We start from the raw sequence: 17,159 nt of genomic DNA, 5'->3' as shown, positions 1-17,159 counted from the left end.
TTCGAGTGTAGCCTTCACAAAACAGCAGTCTGACTCTTCTCTAAAAATAAAAAAAAGTTACGGCATAATTCAAGGCGACAATCACCAAAATAAAGTGAAAATAAATTATCGTTAATAGTGACCGAGGAACCAAACGATCTCATTGGCCCAGAAAGTTGTGGAGCGGGCCCTTATAATGTATCAATGATGATGACAAGAAATAAAGGGTATACTTCTCCATACCCAATATTTCTCATAATTTCTGAATAAACAGACCGAAGTTGACGTCACTCAGGTCTTTGTTATTGTTTTTTTTTTTTTTTTTTGGGGGGGGGGGGTTGCCATCCATATTTATGAGTAATTCTCACATAACTGTATTAACCAGACTATAAATGGTCAAGATTACACATAGTTTGTGTGTTAGTTCGTTATATTTCCGACTGACAATGTTGTGACTTTCTTAGCCAAAGCATACTATTTATGAATAGCGCATACTATCTATAGATAGTTCGAAGATGACGTCACTCAGGTCTTTGTTATTGTTTTTTTTTTGCCATCCGCGTTTATGAGTAATGCTCACTGAATTGTATTAATCTGACTATAAACGTTCATGAATACACACAGTTTTGTGTGTTGTCCCGTTATAATTCCGGATGGCAATGTTATGAGCTTCTTAGTCAAGCGCATTCTATCTATAGATAACATGCACTTGGCTAAGAAGCTCACAACATTGCCATCCGGAAGTATAACGGATCAACACACAAAACTATGTGTAACCTTAAACGTTTATAGTCTAGTTAATAGAGTTTAGTGAGAATTACTCATAAACATAGATGGCAAAAACAATAACAAAGACCTGATTGATGTCATCTTCATTCTATCTATAGATAGTATGTGCTTGGCTAAGAAGCTCATAACATTGCCATCCGGAAGTATAACGGACCAACACACAAAACTGTGTGTATCCATGAACGTTTATAGTCAGGTTAATACAGTTCAGTGAGCATTACTCATAAACGCGGAGTCAAAAAACAATAACAAAGACCTGAGTGACGTCATCTTCATTCTATCTATAAGTACCCACTCAACAATTTTTCTGAATTTCATTCAAACCGAAATCGTAGCTATTATTCCACGTGGATCCTATTTGTTTAATGTCCGTGTTGGGTTTCATACAGAATAAAGCGTATAGATGGTATGCGCTTGGCTAAGAAGCTCATAACATTGCCATCCGGAAGTATAACGGACCAACACACAAAACTGTGTGTATCCATGAACATTTTAGTCGGGTTAATACAGTTCAGTGAGCATTACTCATAAACGCGGATGGCAAAAAACAATAACAAAGACATGAATGACGTCATCTTCGAACTATCTATAGCACTAATTTGGTCGCTCATTTAAAATTCGCGGGGCCAGTCAGCCAGCCTCTTTGTGATCCACTAAGTAGTTTAGAGTAGGGAGTGCGCATGATGGATACTAAGTTTGAAAGCCATATTATTCATGTGTGGCTGGATTCTCAGTGGCTAGTGGGACTGCAAGCAAATCGATCTCGATCTCTCTCTCTCTCTCTCTCTCTCTCTCTCTCTCTCTCTCTCTCTCTCTCTCTCTCTCTCTCTCTCTCTCTCAGCCAGGCGGAGCGTGTCGTTTCGTTTGGATCCCGAGTTTGGCTCTCTGTCGTCGTGACATATGTATTCTCTGTTTTCATCTGGCACTTCTCCATTCCCTATAATATTTCTCACGATCCCATTGATTGTACTCACTTCACTTTCTTTTGACGGTCGTCATCTTGTATTGTAATGCATTTCTTTGGTCTTCTGTGTCAGGCTACAAGTTCATGAAGGCTACGACACGAGTGACATAAGAAGCTTTTGAATTCGCACACATTTAACCTGTCAGCCAATCACTGAGGTCTCAATTTATTTTCATTTTGAAATAGGATTCAATAGTCGTAACGTCACTTCCTTCCTAATGACGCATGGTAACTTAGCAACACTGGCTCTAAACTATCGGAACAATGGCGGACGCCCGTATGAAATATTTCTCCGGCGAGCATAAAAGCGTATCCAGAGGGAGGGGGGGGGGAACGTACATTTGATCATGTTTTGACTTTTACACATTCTGGTCACAAGACATATGAAAAGTTCTAGCCAGCTTGAAGAATGAAAAGTAACGATTTTCTTTGTTTAGAACTAAGATGGCCGCCGTTGCCGGGCGACGTGACATCAGACTACTGAATCCAATTGATACGCTGATAGTTTTATGAAATGCAAACACGAAAAACATTCCCCAGAGGAGGAATCTATTACGAAAGGGGGAACTGGATTTCGAGATGATACGTATAGAGAAATATAATAAAACAAACTAAACGACAGGCTGAGAGTCATAATATTATAAAATGGGATTTCGTTACAAAAATAAATACATATTAATTAAATAAATACATCAACATCGCAGCATTAAGGTTTTGATTGTCAGATTGGAATTTTAAAATTTAAAAAACTGACACGAATACTACCTGGCCAATCGCACATCTTTTTTTATGCTCTATTTTTTTTTCTTTCTCCATCCAACCCCCTCCCAACCCGCTGTCTATCTCTCTCTCTCTCTCTCTCTCTCTCTCTCTCTCTATCTATCTATCTATCTATCTATCTATCTATCTATCTATCTATCTATCTATCTATCTATCTATCTTTGTGTATGTATCTATCTACCCTTTTCAAGCATGTAATTATACATCATTTAAATCGTAATAGTTTTTTAGTCAACAAACAGTATGTCTTTCAATCAATGCCCATCATCTCTTTGTGACATCTTCGAAATGCCATTCACTAACATCAAGTCATAGAAACTATCAAAATCTCAACACATGTAGTTTAGCAAGTCAGAATTTTGAAAAGATTTCAAACCTAAGCAATCAAAATCACAATTGTGAAAAAAACCCAACATAGTAATGCCTGTAAATGCTGGAAATCAGAAAAGTCTGAACGTTTTCAAACTCAAATAATTATGTGAAAAAAGCGATCCTTTCCAGTCTGTTACCACAGGTCAAACTCTCGTCACCTAGATATGTCTTATATATGCGTACAAAAACAATAATGACTAGTACTTTCATTCACATAATATATTAATATTATATCATTATATATACCTATCCCATCAAATATTATAAAACAAAATGATGCATAACTACTTACAGGTATATAGCACATAACCGGCCGTGCAGTTCTAAAACAACACATTAAAGAAGTAAGATTATATTTATATGTGCATATATATATATATATAATATATATATATATATATATATATATATATTATATATATAATATATATATATATATCGATTAATGCACTACTTGTCGAGCCTGATAAAAAACAAGTAAATAATAAATATACTCATAATTAGGTTTATGCCCTGTAGGGTTTTAAAGAGAATTTGATTATTTCAATTTCGTGAATGACTGGCGGTCAAGCTGACACTAGGCCATTAACATTTGTTTATTGAAGGCACTTTGTTTACGTAAAATTGAAGAAAACTTGCTGGACAAACTTTGTTGAAAAATAGAGGCATTTTCCTTGCATAGGGTTTTGAATAACAATAATAAATGATTAATATAGAACTGTTTTCAAATTTACAGCACAGATATCATATTTGAAACACAAACTTTGTCTTCATAGAGCACGATAGACCGGAGAGTCTGCGGCTATGTGGTCTTGTGGTATGCCACTCGCTTTCGATCCACTTGGGAAAAGGCTCTTTACTCACATTCTCTCAACGTGCTCGTGTGTAAAAGGAGTACCTGGTCGTTAATAGCGTTCTCTCTGTCCGAAAAAAAAATGTATAATCGCCTGACAAGCGTCATCTCCCGTTCCTATACGTTAATGTTTCTGTTGACCAGGGACCCATTGTAAAGTGCTCTGAACACGTGGTGGATATTGCGCTATATAAAAGCTCGATTTTTTTTCAAAAGAAACCATTCTGTTTCGCAAGTCCTCTCAGGCGCAAATAATTACTTTAAATCATTTAACTGCCGTACTCTGGACAGTCCGAATTGAAAAAAAATCAGAAAAGATTTGAATGACTTTCATTTTGGCAAAATCTCTCAAACCTGGGACCTCGAGAGGTCTTCCAACTATTCCCAGGTCAGGTTTGAGAGATCTTGCCAAGATGAGGGTCATTTAAATCGATCGATATTTGAAAGACGGATTTTCTGGCTAATTTTGTCTTTCCCGAGTACAGCAGTTTTCTGGTATATATTCCAATAGCTCCCATAGTGGGCAGGGAGGTACTTATTGTGTCTTCTATCCCTCTATATCTGTTTTCCAACTTGCATTCTGTCTTTGTCTTGGAATGAGATTGCTTGGTTTTGTCCTGGCCCTGGTCGGGGTCCTGGCTGGGAGGGAAACAGTCGAATGCATAGTTATTGTTTTGGGAGATGATATTTTTTTCCTTGTAAATCATCTCTCTGTTATGTATTATTATATTTGTTCTAATTTATAATGTAAGCATTTGAGTGTATTCCTCTTAGTGGGGGCCGTGCTTGTGTCCGGATGAGACTTATTGGTGATCTCAAACTAAGAACATTGATGGTATGCTCTTGGAATCTACATCTGATCCCTATTTGTTCCCAGTTCCCCTTTGTCTTACCTTTTCTTGAATGCTTTAATTGTAATTCTAGAACTTTTTACTGTCCCATTTTCTTCTTTTTACTGGCGCTGCTATAACCTAAATGTGTTGCAAGCGCCGTAAAACCCTTAAAAAACAAAACAAACATATATTCCAATAGGCATCATAATGCACCACAAAACTGTTCAAGGTATCATCTCAGACACTGTCAGACACTTTTTTTTTGTTGACACTCTAGGCACCTTCAAGCAACCACAAGTCAGTCACGTGTTTTCTTTAGGAGACAAAACTCTTCAAGGTATCTTCTAAGACACTGTCAGACACTATTTTTTGTTGACACTCTAGGCACCTTCAAGCAACCACAAATCAGTCACGTGTTTCCTTGAGGAGGCAAGAGAGACAAAACGTTTGCTGCAACGTGAACTTATTTGCAGGCCTGATAAACCAAATCGTTCTAAGGGCTCATTGTTATAATGGGAATACTCTCAAACCAACGCAAACTATTGTCCATTATAACACTGTTAAATCAAGCCCATAATAGGCTTCAACAGTGTTGACGTCACTCGTAATGACGCATAGTAACTTAGTAACTGGTTCTAAACTATCGGAACAATGGCGGACGCCCTTATAAAATACTTCTCCTACGAGCATAAAAGTGTATCCATAGGAGAACAAAGTTATAAATCTGATCATGTTTTGACTTTTATTCATTCTGATCATATGACATGTGAAAGAGTTCTAGCCAGCATGAAGAATAAACGGTACCGATTTTCTTTGTTTAGAACCAAGCTGCTCATTTCTTGGTGGACGTGACTTCAGTCTACTGAATCCTGTTGCGTTCTATTATCTGACCTGCAAATAAGTGCACATCGGTTTGTCATTACCATATAATGTTAATATTATTCAAGACCTGCTCCCACGAGTTTTGGTTCTATATAAGCTCCAATCCAACTCCAATATTGATTACTTTTTAAAAAGGCAATAAAAAGATGTAAAACATAAATATAACATTTTCAACACGCGATGTTACAGTAAAACGAGTAAGCATTTATTTGAGGTGTAGCTACGAGACGAAGTCAATTAAACGTCCCATCTTCACCTTCACTAAGAATCATCATTATCAACGCAGGAAATTGTTTTGTAACTTCAACAGTAAAATTCACGAATATGTGACATTCATATCTATTTAAACATTTAGCAAATGCGTATATATTTCCCTCTGATAAGGCAACAATCCGAAACTTTTTTTCCGCTTCGTTTTGACTACTGATCGTCATTTATATTTCGTTCACACTTTAAATGTAATACATTGACTATAGTTATTATTGATTATTATATTTATTAATTACAATTGTTTACTATTTACACCTAAATGGAATGGTATTTATGTTATATGTACAAGCAATTCCATAATCAATGCATCAAAGTGATTGTAAACTTAATGCCATCTTTTTTTCATGTAGAAAATTGGTTATAAAACTTCTGCTAAATCTCTCTCCCTCTAACCCTCTCTCTCTCTCTCTCTCTCTCTCTCTCTCTCTCTCTCTATCTATCTATCTATCTATCTATCTATCTATCTATCTATCTATCTATCTATCCATTGATAAGTAGTTTCGAGCAATGGTGAGTAGATAAAGCAAGATATAAGTGAAAATATCTTGAAAGTTGAGAGTGTCCATTTTCCGTGGCAATTTCTGGATTTCTCCTCAAACATTCAAAAACTACTAAGACAATTCCAGAATTTGATTAGTTCTGGCAAATTTACAATCCAGCGACTTCACAATCTATCCATTTTTGGAGAGTTGCATTCCATGAAGTTTAACATCCCCAGGATCATTGATTCATCTTATTATAATGGATTAAAAGTCTGTTTCATAATTATTATTTTAAAAAAAACAAATCACGGGCTATGAAAAATCACTACTGATTAAGTTAAGCGTATTTTCATTATCAAAGGGATTGTGACCTAATCGTTACTTTTCGATGCTTGGCCTAAGGGCACTTAAGGACAATCACTTTTTCTTGTTGAATTTAAGAGGTCACCTGTTCTTTCTATGGACCTTCCGGTGCTTGGATAAGTGGTCAGACCGACTAAAGCACTTGGTACACAAATCACATTTGTACGGCTTCACGCCCGAGTGGGAGCGTTTGTGCCGCGCCAGTTCGTCAGAACGGGAGAATTTCCAACCGCAATCCGGCCAGGAGCAGTGGAACGGTTTTTCGCCTGTGTGTCGTCGGAGATGCGCTTTAAGATGAGAGGATTTGCTATATATTTTATTACAATCCGGATATGTGCAAGGGTAAATTTTTTCCTCGGATTTGGAACCACTACCGCTTCCAATGTTTGTAAGGCTGCTACTGGTGGTTGAAAAATATGACGAGGATGACGATGTTGAATCTGCTGATGAAGGCGATGATGACAATGATGAAGGTGGTGACGATGACAATGATAAACTTCCTATGCTATCGCTTGGTGAGTTCAAATTAGGACTCGACGTTGGTGACGAAGAAGAAGATGATGAAGAATTGGACGAATGAGGGGGTTGAGGTTGATAGTTCCCTAGCATGGGGTCAATCCCCGTTGAGGTCATCCGGTGACCTGCTCCATGAGGCAACCTTTGGCCTCTTCCTCTGTTGCCGTTTGGTTTACGAAGTAGTGAGTTTCCAGGTTTGAGAATGATACGTTCTGAAGTGGCCGGATGTAACAAGGCTGACGAATGGTCGGGTTGGTGACGCCGTTGCTGGGGTGATAACGTAAACGTTGGCTGGGCCATCGGGCCGGAAGCTGGAGTGTACAAGCACGCAGGGGTGTTGGCTGGTGGGGACAGGAAGTGAGTGGTAACTTCCATAGCCGCCATGTTGTTTTCTCTTGCATGATACACACGCGTTTTGTTTCCCGCAGAAAGACCGTTGGTATAGTATACGTTTCCATTAGGTATAACATTAGCTCCGTTGCTGATGCTATTTTGAGGTAACTTCATGGCGTAATCATGCATCAAGTTTGAAATGTCCACGCCTAAAACAACCATATCCTTTTTCTCGTCCGTTGTCAAGGTCCAATCACTCTCGTACTCAATGCTGCCATTGCTGCTACTACAACTACTGCTACAACTATCATTGCTGAGACTACCGACTCCATTCACAAAATCTCTTTGGCCGTTACTATTATGAAACGCATTGTCTACGAGTTTGAAACTCCGTTGTTGGGAATCATGACTGGAATAATAAGTAGGATTAGTTAAGCACGCGTATGTATTATTGTTCCTTGTCACAATATTGTCACTACTTTCATTGCCAATCTTAATATCCGTATTTATAAATAAAGTATCACGAATATTCCGCTTATTCGAGTTTTTATGATAAATATTGCTATAATTTTTAACAGAATTCGAGCCGAAAGCTTCTTCCACGCTAGGCAGAGCTGTTGTCCTATTGTCTTCCACTTTCACATGGGGCAAATCGTAACTTTCAGAATTTCTAGATTGGATTGACGGTGAAGACGTAGAACTATATGATGACAACTCTGAGCAATCCATGGAATCGCTGGGGTAGCAGCCAAAGCTAGTTCCTCTGGAGAACAAGTAATCTTGCATGATGACGTCATCGTTGAAGTTGAACAGCCCGATGGAGGGATCAATGTCGAAATCGTCGTAGTCCCCAGGGCAATCGTTGAGTTCGCTGAGGGTTTTCTGGTCGGAGAACGGATTTAAGATGTCGTCGTTGGAAAAACACGACATTAGTTCCTGTTTAACGACCGTGTTGCAGTATTCCTTCATGGTGATGTACTTGTTGTAATGTATGAAGATGGATGAATAACTGGATGCTGTGTAAACTAGTTATATTATGGTCTCATTGTATTATATAGTAGTGACATCGTCTCTAAACAATAGTTGAACACATCACAATGTTCAATCAGCTCCGAGAGCAATGACCTGTGTCAACAAAGTGAAATGGTGTTGATAATCTCTGATCCTTTTCTCTCTCTCCCTCTCTCTCTCTCTCTCTCTCTCTCTCTCTCTCTCTCTCTCTATCTATCTATCTATCTATTTATCTATCTATCTATCAATTTATCTCTCTATCTATATATCTACCTATCCCTCTACCTATCTCTCTCTCCTTCTCTCGTGCCTATCTGTGTGTATGTGAGTGTGTGTTTGTGTGAGTGTGTGTGTCAATGTGAGTAATTACCAGTCCTATTACTGTAACCTATTTCTACTGCAATCTATTTCCTTGATATATGTCCTAAGTCTTTCAACAAAAACTAATTAGCATCAATGTCTTTCTCTCCCCCTCGCTCTCTATCTTTCCCCTCGCACAATCTGATCACTTGACCCTAAAAATGTCTTTGACAATGGTTGTTTTTGGACGAAAACGTACGTAATTAGCCACAGAGTCGGAATTAAGTATGAGTACTTCACAACACTCAAGTCATATCGCATGTCAAAAGGAAAATGAGTTCACAGCCTCTCGAGTTTCCCAAAACAATTTACGTTTATCATTGAATGAAATTCGTCGTCGTCCCCATAGCCAGGCAAAGCGTTAACGATAACTGGCTCTGGTGACCCTAAAGTTGTACTACGGTACAAAGTACAATATGCTTATAATGAGAATGCGTCTTTTGTTTCATGGATTGGTGACGTGGTTTGTTGTCATTAAGACATGAATGAATGGATAAAGATAAAGAACAAATAAATGGATGAATGGACGAAGATATGAACGATCAGCTTTGAGTAGTTTAACTTCTTTTTTAGAGAGCTCCAAAATCAATAGGAAGACTGTGGTGAAATGCTAAATTCAATGTAGCTAAGTAAATCTGAGTGCTCTGCCGCTAATTCAGTTTCCCATTGTTAGGGAAATAACAAGATATCACTATAGTAACAACGCCTATGTTTTGTTGTTTCTTTTAAAAAAAAATTGAAATATCAATAATGTTAAATGGCTCCTGTGTCAGTACCGAGGAAAGTAGAGTGTTTTCTAAATGTGGTTTATTTGAGTCTGAAATAATGGACACAACAAATCTATAAATTCTCTTATCATAGAAACGTATCGAAGTAATAGGTTAGATTTACACGCGTCATGGAATAGAAATGATAAGAAATATCAGATGTCAGGAAAAAGCTATCATTTGTTGAAATGTTTCCGTTTCAGGGTTGATGATTGAGAAAAAGAAAGGAGAGGGGGGTGGGGGGGGGGGGGATATACGTGTTTCTCTTGTAAATTAAATCTGTGATGAAAAAAATAAATGGAACCGAATCTCAATGACGACGTAGGCGATAATGGCGATGTTGTTGTATGACGTCTTGGATACGAACGATGACGAAAGCTTACGTCTTGTGATGAGGAGGAGGGAGTGTGGAATTACAGACGATAAGGCTAGAATATCCGTCCAGCCGATGCAATGTGCAGGTGGTAATTGGAAATTGGAGAGGGCCGTTTGATAAGATGGAAAGGTGAACGTTCCCTATGGGGAATGGAGCTTGGTCAAGGGAGGTAATTCTGTGCTGGCACTTGATATCCAACTGGTTTAGAATTACGAGTAAAAAATAGATATATTATTTTGAAATATCTTTTGATGAATCAGTTTTTTTTTTAAAGATGAATTTTAAGTTTCACAACTATCATTCTACTTAACAAATCCAAAGATGTTTTTTTTCACTTCTTTGTATGATGGATGCAAATGAATCTGTATGATACAGGTCGATAACGTTTTTTTCAATGTGTTACTAATTTGTTCTGTGATGATGTAATTTAAATAATATTATATGTAAAGGTCAGCGATGTTGTTGTAAAGCTGAAAGTAGTCCTATGGCATGACATAATGTGTTGAAATTCGTGTTAGAATTGACATAACAAACTGGTGTGACACCGATGGCGTTTGGCTCGTCCTGTCGTGTGAAAGTACCTGGCAAATCAATCATTGAATGACATGGTGCAATACCGAGTCAGTCTCTCTCTCTCTCTCTCTCTCTCTCTCTCTCTCTCTCTCTCTCTCTCTCTCTCTCCAAAGGAGGCTCAATTTTTGTAGCGATGAAAACGTTGAAACGTTGAAGTGAGTTTTTTTTTTTTTCTTCAAAAAATTAGTGTTGAAGTGTCAGGCTTTTTCTCTAAGACAGGTCTTATGATATTATAAAACATGCGTTGCTTTATCCAGAAGAAAGAAAGTGAAAAATAAACGTTGATGATATTAATTTCCAAGGTCGAATTTAAAAGCGGGTAGGTACTTTCTTTTGAGTAAATGACCAAATTATATCAACTTGGAATGAAGACAAGAAGGGGAAGAGTTTCCGATGATATTTGGAGATCGATGGTATGTGGTGCACTGTAAGGTGATCACCCTCTAACGTGGAGTTTCCAGAGGGCTGTTCTTGAAGGCCAACAGAGTTACCTGTAAGAAAGAAGAAAAGAAAAAAAGAAAGATAAGTTAGAAGCATTTCAATAAACAATGAATATATGTAAAAGTAACTTTTAAAAAATTTGTTACCCTCTACTTGCAAATTGAGATGTCTCTCTCTCTCTCTCTCTCTATCTATCTATCTATCTATCTATCTATCTATCTCTCTCTCCTCTCTATCTATCAATATATATATATATTTCTTTCTCTCTCCCTCTCTCTCTCTCTCTCCTCTCTCTCTTCATCTCTCCCTCCTCTCTCTTCTTCATCATATTTCTTCTCTCTCTCTCTCTTCTCTCTCTCTCTTCTCGACGCTACTCATTTTACAAAAGCTCACTCCAGATCTCTCATACTCTCCATTTCTAAGACACAGCCTTCTTTACATAAAGGCCAATATGTCCTTTAATACCTACTCATTTTCTACATACACACCTCTCTCTCTCTCTTCTTCTCTCTCTTCTCATCTCCTCCTCCCCTCTCCTCCTCTCCTCTCCTCTTATTATTTTATTATATATATATTATTGTGTGTGTGCATGTGTGTATGTGTGTGTGTGTGTGTGTGTGTGTGCCTTAAGAAACTCAATCTATTTAACCTAATATTGAAGTCTTCATCGCTATTATACTATTCCCCATACTCTCTCTCTCTCTCTCCTCTCTCTCTCTCTCTCTCTCTCTCTCTCTCTCTCTCTCTCTCTCTCTCTCTCTCTCTCTCCCTCTCTTCCATCTTTCTTAACCAATTATTCATTCATTCATTCCCTTAATCCTCTCTCGAGTCCACAGTCGTATTCACAATTATATGTGTAGGTACTGTAGATACTTGCCTATAATAATTGGTTTATGAATGAAATTATATACCTATTACAATTGCGATGTTCTTTCATCTCGTAGTCTATATAATATAATATATAATACAATATTATAATTGTTGATTAAGACCTCAACACGTTAAGATGTCGCCCTCAATGATTGTTGACATGGTTAGCAGTTCAAATGTTATTATATCGATATTACGTATATATCTATTGATCGATTTTGGGGAAGGTGGAGTGGGGAGGGAGGGGGGAGGGAAGAAGACGACAAAGTTAAGGTGGAAAGGTTTGTGGAGGGGAAAGGAGCTGTTGGGGGGGGGGGGGGGGGGTGGTTTATTGGTTTAAGAAAGAAAGAAGGAAAGAAAGAAAGAACGAGAGAGAGAGAGAGAGAGAGAGAGAGAGAGACAGAGAGAGAGAGAGAGAGACAGAGAGAGACAGAGAGAGAGAGAGAGAGAGTGAGTGGGGGTTGAGATAAAGACAATGGAGTCCAAGGAGCTGTGGGAAAGGAGCTGTGAGGGAAGAGGGCGAGGGGAGGGATTAGCGGATAATTGGCTTAAGAAAGAAAAAAGGTAAAAAAGAAAAAAAAATGAAAGAAGGAGAGAGAGAGAGAGAGAGAGAGAGAGAGAGAGAGAGAGAGAGAGAGAGAGAGAGAGAGAGGAGAGAGTGAGAATGAAAATGTTCAGATGAAGAATACTTCGAGAGCAAGGAGATGTGGGGAAGGGAGTGGGGTGGGGGTGAGGGGTGGGAGTCGATTGATTTTAGAATTAGAGAGGGGATTGGGGGGGGGGGGTGTTGGGAAAGGGGGCAACTAATGATTAGTTTAGGCGTAATGTAATGCGTAATAATATGACACGCTGTGATCTGTGATCTGGTGGATTTTTTTTCCCTGGACTATTTGAAAACGCAAATTGGCAAATTGTGTCAGTGCATGTCATAATAAGATTGCATTTTTTTGCATTTTCTGAAAGAATATGATCACCAGAGCATTTTAATCAGATGTCTGGGAAAAGGTATCCAGCAACTTTTCTCAAATTTCATACTTTTTCAACTTGACCAGCTGTAAAAAATATTTAGACGTGAAATTAACCTTTGATATTTCCCTAAGATGCACAAAAAGGGTTGCTTTAATCATTTATGACAAGAATTCATTTTTAATTTTAAAAATACAAATAATTGACCTTCTAACTAAACTTGGCAACATCTCAGTTCAAACCTTTTCACCATCCGACTGATTATGTCATTCACTGTAACAATTATCATGATTAATGAAAAAGCGTAGAAAAATACTGTATTAGGCTATTGTGTGCTATTTATAGATACGTAGTGCATATTTACCTAAATATACGTATAAGTATAATGTTCACACATAATAATATTAATGTACATCTGACGTGTTTTATTGTCAACGAAGCTTATATTTTGGACGATGAAGGTGATGAAGTGTGAAATAATAATATGGTGGTCTAGTGGTTAGACCGACGTGCCCTTATTTGCAGGTCTGGTAACCCAATTCATTATGGGCTCATTTTTGTAATGGAAATCTCCAAAAAAAAAAAAAAAATGACGCAAAATAATGTTCATTACAACAATGTTAAACTAGGCCCATAAGTGGGTTCGGATTTCTGACCTGCATATATGTATACGTTGGATTTGACCGGTATAACTTTTAAATAAAAATAAGAACTAATAAAATAAGAGGCAAATTGAGGATTATTTTCTCAATAGACCGCTGTGTTGAGCCTTGCTATAGAATTCTACTGTACTAGTCCACTAGTACTCGGGAATAAAAACATGTATTTAAAAATTTGGCCACAAAAATAGTCCTTCAAATATCGATCAGATAAAATCTCTCAAACCTGAGACTTCCACGAGGATCTTATTTAAAGGTATACGAAGTACATCCCAATGTTTTAAAATGCGTGTTTTTATATTGCGCAACATCCACTCGAAGTCTCAAAGTGCTCTACAAAGGGTCCCAGACCAACAGTAACAGTTAACATGTAGGACGAGACATGACGCCTGTTAGGCGATATTAATTTTTTTGTTTTGGGGGGACAGAACATCGCTGTTAACGACCTGGTACTCATTTTACACCTAAGTATGGTGAGAGAATGTGAGTAAAGACCTTTTTTTCCAAGGACTCAACTATGCGCCGAGCGATGCTCGAACCCAAGAGCTTCCGATCCGAAAGCCGATGTCACACTACAAGACCAAATAGCCGCACCAGAAAAAAAAACAAAAACAAAAACAAGAAAGGAGAGCTGCTCTTCACTCCCGAGTGAAGGCACACATTCAGGCCTCCCCCCCCCCCCCCAAGTACAAAAAGGTTACTGAATTCCCTCCCAATGAGAAAAATGTGTGACACAGCAGGACATAATGATTATACGAGTAATACAGAGCCATAATAATCTAACACCACACAAATGTTGTGTCTATCTTCAGTTATAGTTCCATCATCAAAACTGAAACAGTGTGACTTTGATTGGATTGGACTTAACATGTAGAACGAGACCTGAAGCCTGTAAGGCGAAAAATACAATCTTTTTTTTTTTCATCAAAGACAATGCTTATAATGGACAGGTACTCAATTTATTGATACACACACACACACACACACACTCATACATGCATACATACACACAGTATCTCTCTTTCTCACTCACCTCTTTCTCTTTCTTTCTCTCTCTCTCTCTCTATATCTCTCTCTCTCTCTCTGTCTCTCTCTCTCTCTGTCCTCTCTCTCTCTCTCACCCTCCCCCCACCCCCCCCCCCATATATATATATATATATAATATATATATATATATATATATATATATATATATATATAATGTATAACTTCGGATCGCATAGTTGTGACCAATAAATGCCAACGATACAAGATGCAGATACGAGGCATCTCGCTGTTTTATTAGACATTCGTGTCTGCTTTACACACAAACGTAACATTGTTAAAGTATGCCGATGTCGGTGGTGCAGATAAGTCACCCAAACCGTGGACTGAAGGTTCAAGTCAAACACAAAGTTTAATATGTGACCTTCTCGTCTCCAAAAGGTATTATGTTTAAAAAAAAACAACAAACAAACAAACAAACCTGATATCTTTAAATTAATTTAGTACACATCGGTTTAGACCTCTATGTGTCCTCCGGAGAGGCCTCATCAAAAGGAGGAGATGCCAATGGTTGGGGGCAGCGTGGCTCAGCGGTACGGTCTTTGCTTCGAACCCGAAAGGTACCGAGTTCGATCATCCGTCGGTGCACTGTGTGGCCTTGAGCAAGTCACCTCGCCTTAGCTCATTTTGCGGCCCTGCACTGCAGGCTGACGCCTGGGTTATTCCAGTCTTCCCTTGGAATAGACCCTAGAGACAAATTTCCCCTATGGGATGAATAAAGACTGTCGTAGATCTGACGACACATTGACAAGGAAGCTTCCGCGATGGACTCCCCAAGGAAAGAGGAAACGAGGTCACGACACGGAGACCTGGAGTGGTACCATAGAGAGGGACCTAAAGCAGAGAGTTCTGTCTTTCGAGGTGCCCCCCCCCAAAACATAGCAGCTGACAGTGGAGATCGCTTGTATCGCCTCAAGTGAGAATCAGGCCTGGAGAGAATTGAATGAGTGGGGGATTACATACATATTTGAACGTCTGATAACCCAAAGTAATTGTCAAGGGATCATTGCTACGTTCACATATTAGCAGGCCTGATAGCCGGACGCAATACTCTTCAACAGTCGTAACGTCACTTCCCTCGTAATGACGCATGGTAACTTAGTAACTGGCTCTAAACTATCGAAACAATGGAGGACGCCCTTATGAAATATTTCTTCGACGAGCATAAAAGCGTATCCAGAGGGAAAAAAACCCATTATAAATATGATCATGTTTTGACTTTTACACAATCTGATCACAAGATATATGAAAAATGCTAGCCAGAATGAAGAATAAAAAGTACTGATTTTCTTTATTTAGAACCACGATCAGACTATTGAATCCAATTGTGGGCCTGCTTTAACATTGTTGTAAAGGACACCATTTAACGTTGATTTGAGGGTTTTTCCATTACATCGATGGGCCCATAGAAATTTGAATTATAGGACCTGCAAATAAGTACGCTTAGGCGTATTAATAGTTATTAAAATACTCTCAAACCAACACAATATTATATTGTCCATCAATAACATTGCATATACTCTGAAAAACGTATCAAGCATACAAGTTGAGTAGGCTATTCCAGAAAACAATAGATTTACTTCGAAAATGGAATTCTTTTCAAGCCTTTGACATAGAAAAAATATCAAGTATTTATTTCTCACATAAACTCAGACATAATTTTAAAAAATGATAACCAAATATGATTTAATTGACCAAAAGTGAAGAAAGATTATGTTAACTGAAACAACGATGGAGAAAAAAGAAAGAAATGAAAAACCCTGTAAACAAATAACAGCACCCCCCCCCCCCCCCCCCCCCCAAATAAAAAAAAAGGAAAACGACAAACAAAAAGTCAACCAAAAATAAAAACCAACTTATAAAGTAACAAAATCAAATAAAAATATTACAAAAACAAAATAAATTTAAAGAACAAACAAACAAAAACAAAAACAACAAGACAAACAAAAACAACTTAACTTTCTTATATTTTACACTGGTTATTTCATCTTAGATCCATCCGTTCATATAAATAAGATTCCAGGATCCACAAGTAAGTTTACTATTGCCGTGCCCGACCCCCGGTCAGTCAGTAGTCTGCGTCCTTCACTATAATAGGACATAAAAACCACAACAATGTCCAATGTCCATTCTCGTAACCTGCATAATATAATATGTGTGTTTTGTGTGCGTGAGTGTGTGTGAATGTGTGTGTGTGTTAATGCGTAAGTGTGTGTGTATGTTTGTGTGTCTGTGACCTGTGGCCAGACGTTTTCATTGATAAAACAACACATTACAAACAACCAACCCAGACAGACACGGTTGTCGAAGGGAGCCATCATCGATCACCATAAACTTTTCCTCCTTTGACCCAGGTGAAAAGAAAATAAACCTCGAGTTACATGTTGTAGACAATCGGTTCCCGATTAGCTCAGTCCGTGGAGCACTCGATTTTACACGAGACCGGGTGAATTGGATATATATATATATATATAATATATATATATATATATACATATATATATATATATATATATATATATATATATATATATATATATATATATATATAAGTGTTCAGCATTATGTATCAATAACAATAACAATGACATTCCAAGTGGCTTGCCACCCAATTTGAAGAGTGCAGTGTACTTGAATCCTTGAAATATTCATAATATCCATCTTCATAACGCAATA

The 17,159-nt window shown here is 37.9% G+C and overlaps 1 protein-coding gene across 5 annotated transcripts in view; it reads right to left on the bottom strand.

The window, feature by feature from the left end:
* Positions 1–5,635: 5,635 nt before the first annotated feature.
* The window catches only part of LOC144975223 (uncharacterized), a 56,777-nt gene continuing 45,253 nt past the window's right edge, over positions 5,636–17,159 (bottom strand). For all 5 annotated transcript variants that reach the window (XM_078919089.1, XM_078919092.1, XM_078919088.1 and 2 more), the window contains one exon: positions 5,636–10,994. In XM_078919089.1, coding sequence (XP_078775215.1) covers positions 6,649–8,385 — 1,737 coding nt within the window. In that variant the 5' untranslated portion in view covers positions 8,386–10,994 and the 3' untranslated portion in view covers positions 5,636–6,648. The remainder of the gene's footprint in view (positions 10,995–17,159) is intronic.

Source organism: Berghia stephanieae, chromosome 6 (genome assembly GCF_034508935.2).
Source record: "Berghia stephanieae isolate SIO BIC M18660-M18661 chromosome 6, UCSD_Bste_1.3, whole genome shotgun sequence".
Classification (NCBI taxonomy): Eukaryota; Metazoa; Mollusca; class Gastropoda; order Nudibranchia; family Aeolidiidae; genus Berghia; species Berghia stephanieae.
Note: the sequence above shows the minus strand (reverse complement) of the source record. Positions and strands in the feature narration are given on the sequence as shown.